The following is a 6680-nucleotide window of genomic DNA, read 5'->3' on the forward strand; positions in this document are numbered from 1 at the left end:
AATTTTATTATTCAGTTTATTATTTGATTTTTGTAAATTGTTTAGGTAAGCTATTTTAAAAGTTTCTGGTGTTTAACATTACACAGAAATAATCTGTTGAAAGTCATTTCCTTAGATTCCTTGTTTAATAATCTTAATACATGCCATATACATTTTAAATGGTCACTTAGAATGTCTGAAACCAGTGACAGAAACAGCTTAAAGGCACTCGCTACAGTTTTTCCGGACGGGTCGATATTTACCCCAACACCGTGCCAATTTGTTTGTGTTTCTAATAGATGTAACTCATTGCAGAGTTGGTGCGGTCTTCTGCGCATGCCTGGAAGTGATTATCTAATGCGCGTACGGCAAAAATTCGCAAATTATTGTATGTTGCATGCATTTAATGCATAATATGTATAATATACTGACTAGAGGTTAGGGTAAGTATCACCAGGGTTGCATAATATGTACATTTAAAGTACTTTTATTTCAAATTGCTTCAGTCCGACATATACTGGAGTCTGTAATTTATACCGGCGCCCCAACTCTGCATTGAGTTACAGCTGTTTCTAATCCTGTACCATACCCATACCGTACATCCGTATTCGTAAACTATAGGTTTTGTTCGGAGAAAGGCGGAAACTTTCATCGTTCTATGACATCAAAATGCTTCAAAAACACCTTAAAATCCGCTTATTAAGAAATCTGCCGTTTGATAATTTGATATATTTCTAAGCCATTTGCTCAAACACTGAAAGAGTATTTCGTACCAACCTGCGTTGTATAAATGCCCGCCACATCCCACCTCGTTGTAATTTGATTTAAGCGAAATCTAATATGATGACCTATCAATTTTCTTTTTGTTTTAGATTGGGTAGACATAACCAAAGGTATGTGCAGAGTTTGATTAAATTCTATTATGTGAAACTCGATAAAATAGCAGAAGTACCAACTTAAAATTGACAAAAATATGCAAAAATAGCCCTTGGGTCTGCTGACAAGTATTCCTTTCTTTACAAAATCGTTTTCTTTTGATTTCTCTGAGCATGTTTCAAATAGATATAATATTGTTTTCCGTTATAAAAGTGCTTAGATATCAAATTTATGCTGATTATTGTTGTTTACTGAAATATATTTTAGGATTATAGAAATTTTGAAAAATGTTAAAGATAGCACCATATCTAGGGGCAAATTAAACCGAAACAAAGCTGTTGACCTAGTGTTTTTATTTCATTTTTCAATACATCATAACATGATCTTTTAATATAAAACATTTCATCAAAATCTATTATTGAGAAAAAAATAACGAAACTATAGCGAGCGTCCTTAAGTGCTGATAACTTATCACTTTTAGCAGTTACAAAGGTTTCAAGTAACAAAGTGTTATTCTAACATTTGCACAGTGAAATACATTCACTGATTCAGTAATTAAGTGGTCTAAGTTTGATAGATTAGCATGTTGGAAATTTCACATTATTTTTCCAACCATAAGCTAGAATTTTTCAGCCCTGCCTCCCAGTAATGCAGTATATTGATTGGTCAGTTACAAATAACCAATGGACAGTGAGAGAACCCCTTAAAACATCCGTTTTCAAGCAGGCAGTATCATTCCGCCTTATACTTTTTGACTTAGTGCATTAAAGCTGGAAAAAGAGGAGATAATCTTTCTTATTACATTTTCATAGGTAAGAGATATTTTTTCGTGTTTGATTCTGTATATAACATTTTAGTTTAGAACTTTTTGTTTAGAATTATGTATGGTTAAGAAATTCATCTGTTTTTAAATATTATAAAAATTGACCATAATTTAATAACTTACAGTTCTAATAAATTTGGTAGTTGTGTTAGAAATTGTTCTTTAAAATTTTGGACAGTTCAGAGTTAATGTCAAAACGTATGTCAAGAGTAATCGAAAACATCAGGTTTTGCTGAGGATTCTAGGATATCCGAAATTTTACTGAGGATTCTTAGATATCCGAAATTTTGCTGAATTTTATTTGATATACTCACAATTGTTATAAGTAAAAAACTTTGTTGTATAATGTATGATCATTCTGCCTTATATTTTTATGACTTAGTGTATTAAAGCTGGAAAAAGAGGATATAATCTTTCTTGGTCTGGATCCAAGCTGGTCGCAATCGCACTTTGTTGGTTTTCTCATGGTTCGACTCAAATTTTCTAGAAGAATATGTCTGGGTTGATACAAATATATGTATCAAAATTAAAACGGTTTTGTTTCCCCAGTTACATATTTTTCGATTTTTTTTCTCAGTCTGACTAAAGTTGTAAGTTTGTCTGACTGAATGTCCAGCATTTTTGCGAAGCCTGCTGTTATGTATAGCGGACTTTTGAGTATAAGAGATGGAGTGATAAAAATGCACCTCTAAAATGCACTGGTTGTAGAACTGACATTTTGAGGAACATTTGTGGTGCATGTTTGTGGTGTTTTCTTTCACAAAAATCTCATGAAAACCACAGCTATCTGATAAGAACTAAATCAGTACACACATGTATATAATTAATGACAGGTACTGTCCAAACGCTTTCTAAAGAAAGAAATCTTAAAAGCTGAATGATTATGAAAAAAGCTTATATTATGTATTTATAGTAAAAACACCGTCGATGTAATTTATTTTGTAGTTTTCGTCACAAATAATCAAAAAGGACCCAAACTATTCGCTAAAGACTGAATCAGTGTGTATGTAAACAATGACTGGCAGTGAAAAAGGATTAATTTTGAAACAAAGGCTGAATATTTTGAAAAACTGAAGTTCTTCCGGTTTATATTAAAAATTCCTCAGATGTCACTTTCTTTCCAATATTTTACAAATTGATTAGCAGCCATTATCAGCGCTGAGCGCTTTGATTCTACTTGTTTTATAAACATCACTACAACAATATTTAAGTGCCGTATGGCGGTCGTAAAATATCTCTCCGTATTTGGAATCAGTTTTGTTATATGCTCTGTTTCTTTGTGATCATCGAGCCAATTCAATATCTATATGATAGAATCCCGTTTGAATCGGTGCCGTTGGGCGTGATAGGTGTTGCACATTCCATTAGCGCTCATGAACAGAATGTACAAGTACTGCTAATAATACTATAATAATATTATATTTGTGAGACAGTTAGCGCAGATTATGTAGTTAATTATTTGAAAAATTCAATATTTCAGTCATACAGATATATACCTTATATTATGCATACATTTATAAATCATATTATATAAAATTCAATGTAGAGTCGACCATCATACATTTTGTTTTCTTTGTGTGTAAGGGTATCTTAATTAGAGTTTACCATTCATAGATGTAATAAAGGTTTTGTTGTAAAGTGTTTTGGCATACAAGTCTGTATTAATTAAGGTTACGATGTAGCGTTGTTAGAGTCCTCCGTATATCATGCTAACGACTTCATTGTTTCCGTAATTTTCCAGATTCAGCATAACCAAATAATCTCATAAAGAATGATTTTTCTTAAACTCAGACTGTTTACTTGGTATTATATCATAACTGAAGATGAGAGGCTTTATGATACCTAAATATGTTGAAACGAAAAATACCAGTATTTATGCTGTTGTAATGGACGGAAAAAATTAAAATTGTATGTCCTTTAAATATAGGTAAAAGAAGGAATTAAACATACTTTAGATTTTATTGATTTCAGAAGAGTTATTTAGCAGAGAGTCAAAATAAAAGATTTAGGATTTAGAAGTATAAAATGACATTCTCTAAATATATATATAATCCGGAGATAAAATGTAAGTTTAAAAACAAATAGCCTTGTTCATCGGAGTAAGATCTACGCCAGTGCTATTTAGAAAAGTTGAATTGGAGGTATGTCAGAACCTTAATCAATATACTTATTTATCGTCTATATTTAAGTCACTGGTTCAACTGACGTTTCATGAAATCGCACATAATGAGCAGTGAGAATGAAGACCTTAATTTAGGTTGGAGCGTTGTCGTAGTTAAGACATCGGTCTCAAATTACAAAGAAATAATGTTTATGATCACGTGAAATAATAAACGCGGAAGATTAAATTTCTTGAAATTGAAACTTCTAGTACTGGGTGACATGAAATCATTGCCTTAACGCTTCAATAAGGTTATCCCAAAAAAGTAGTTCCCCTTCTCGTTCTGTCGTGTATTCTATATACGTATTGGACTTTATCCATTGCAACATTTCAGTGGTCATATTTCTGGTTGGGACATCTTCAAACATAACAACTACAAGACAATTTTCACCCCCTCGAGAATAAATACTTTCCATCCTCGCCATGTTGAACTCATATAAGCACCATTTGCTTTTCAAGAATTCTTTTGATAGAATTACAACAGTTTTTCTGCTGTTTCTTATAGCTTCAATTATATTGTCTGCAATATTGTTTCCAGGTAAGAAGTCCCTATCGTGTAAACACAACTTCATTTCCTGTTCCTCCAGACGCGGAATAATCTTGTCCAGTATAAAACGTAGGTTTTCATTTGCATAAGATATGAACGCATCATATGTAAAATCTTCATTCAGATCATTATTAAGTCTGTTATAGCCTAATTGTCTGATTTTAGTAATCCTCATTAAATATCTTAATTTCCAGCGGTTCTTGTAGATGATACCTCCAACAGCAATTGAAAGAAATACTGAGATGCTGATTGAACTGAAAACAATTACAACTGTGTACGAGCGACATTCTGTATCAAGTTTATTAACGGCTTCAACAAATAGTTCAGCTGAAAGTGGCGCGCCTGTTTTGTTGCGGAATATGTAATCTTTAAAGTGGAGCATATTATCTCTGTGTTTGACCATCCATTCTAGAAACACTTTTTCGTCACAGTTTGTTGTGAATGAATTGTTCCTAAGATCAATTGAGAACTTTTTACCGATCTTCTTAGCGTTTGATTTAAGTTTGTTTGTGAGTACAGTAGGGAGCGCGTGAAAAGAATTAGATTTCAAATTCAAATGTACCAAATTGTTTAATGTATTTACATCAATAGTCCAAAATTCGATGCTGTTCACACTTAAATCTAATGTTTCTAGACTTGACATGTTTGTAAATACTGTTGGTGGTAAGTACGATATGATATTTGATGATAAGTTCAAAATTTTGACATTCACTAACCCTTCAAATATCACGGGACCATAGTGTTCATTTGAAAGAACTAATCCTAGGAAATTTTCGTCCAGCTGGAGAATTTCAACAGCTTTAAAGTTGTTAAAAAACCCAACTCCAATATGTGAACAATAATTTCGAGATAAATACAGATATTTCAGTTTGGGAAATGGTCCTATAGGCCCTGTCCATGCATAAATGATATTGTCAGAAAAATCCAAGTATTCAGCCGTGTTATTCATTGGCAAAACTGGAAATGTTGTAATATTATATTTCATATTACTACGAGCAAGTTCCACTTTCTTTAGGCTCTTTGGAAAATATGGGTAGGACACATTTATATGGTTATTTTCAAAATAAGGACAGTTTTCAGTGCTTTTGCTTATATTTCGCAAGAACTCAGTTTGCATATACGGACAACCAGAATCGTCACTCGTAATTACGCTATAGCTTTCAGTCGGTTCCTTTTCATACAAAAGAGGATTATGAGCGCTATTTTGATCGCTAGCATACACTTCTCTCAAATTAACCATACAGGCAAATTGTAGTATATAAGGTGCAAACGTAAATTTATTGTCTTCTAAGCGGAGGATTTTTAAACTTCTCCCCCCCCAAAAAAAAATTTTTCAAGTCTTTCTTTTTAAAACGTTCTTCTTTTTCCGGCTTCCAAAAAATTTTTCCTATACCAAACGATTTCTTTGGGGGGTTTTTTTTCTGTTTTTTGGCTGTTGTTTTCCCCGGGGGCCCCCCGGAAATTCTTTTTCCCCTTTTTAAAAATTTGCTGTTTTTGCCCCCCCCTTTTTTTCCCCCAAAACCCCCCCCTTTCTCCGGGGTTTTGCTTGGTTTTTTCGGTTTCATTTCCTCTCCGCTGGCGTTTTTGTTTCTTTCCCCTCTCTGGCCCCTTTTGCCTTTCCCCCCTTTTCCCTTTCCTTTTTTCCGTTGATCTTTCCATTTACTCTTTCTTTTTCCCTTCTTTGGGCCTTTTTTGTTGGGAAAATTTTTTCCTTTTTTGTTTTTTTCCCTTTTTTCCCGGTTTGTTTTCTCCCGTCCCCCCCCCGCCCCGGTTTTCTTGGCTTTTTCTTTTGCCCCCCAAAAATCTTCTTTCTCCCCCGGTCAAACTTTTTCTTGTTTTTTCCCCCCCTGCAAAAAAGGGGTTTTTTTTTCCCCCCCCCTTTTTTTCCCTTCCTTTTTTCCTTGAAAAAACCCTCCCCCCCTTTCCCCCCTTTTCCCTTGCTTCTTCTTGTCCCGCTTCTCTTGCCCCCCTTTTCCCCCTCTTTAAAAAAAAAACTTTTAAAACCCCCCCCAATTTTTTCCCCTTTTTTTTTCCCCTTTTTTTTCTTTTTTTCTTTTTTTCCTATCTCTGTTTTGGCTCCCTTCAGGGTTTTTCCTTAAAAAATTCTTTCCTTTTTCCCTTTCCCCTTTGCCCCTTTTCCCTGGGGAAAAAACCCTTTCTCTGCGCCCCTGGTTCCCCCCTCCTCCCCTTTTCCCCACTTTTCCTTTCGCCTTCCCCCCAAAAAACCTTCCCCCGCTGATCTTGCCCCCCTCCTCCCGGGGTTTTGGCCTTTCGCCCCCTTGTTTTTTTTCTCG

The 6680-nt window shown here is 34.3% G+C and overlaps 1 protein-coding gene across 1 annotated transcript; it reads right to left on the reverse strand.

The window, feature by feature from the left end:
- Positions 1–3618: 3618 nt before the first annotated feature.
- On the reverse strand, positions 3619–5692 carry LOC128551277 (toll-like receptor 4). The gene has a single exon (XM_053532047.1). The coding sequence runs from the start codon at positions 5624–5626 to the stop codon at positions 4067–4069; it is 1560 nt and encodes a 519-aa protein (XP_053388022.1). The 5' UTR covers positions 5627–5692; the 3' UTR covers positions 3619–4066.
- Positions 5693–6680: the final 988 nt, after the last annotated feature.

This window comes from Mercenaria mercenaria, chromosome 2 (assembly GCF_021730395.1).
Source record: "Mercenaria mercenaria strain notata chromosome 2, MADL_Memer_1, whole genome shotgun sequence".
In the NCBI taxonomy this organism is placed as follows: Eukaryota; Metazoa; Mollusca; class Bivalvia; order Venerida; family Veneridae; genus Mercenaria; species Mercenaria mercenaria.

Excerpts from the sequence above, each read along its gene's own strand:
- LOC128551277 (XM_053532047.1), bottom strand. The coding sequence starts at position 5,626 with ATGGTTAATTTGAGAGAAGTGTATGCTAGCGATCAAAATAGCGCTCAT.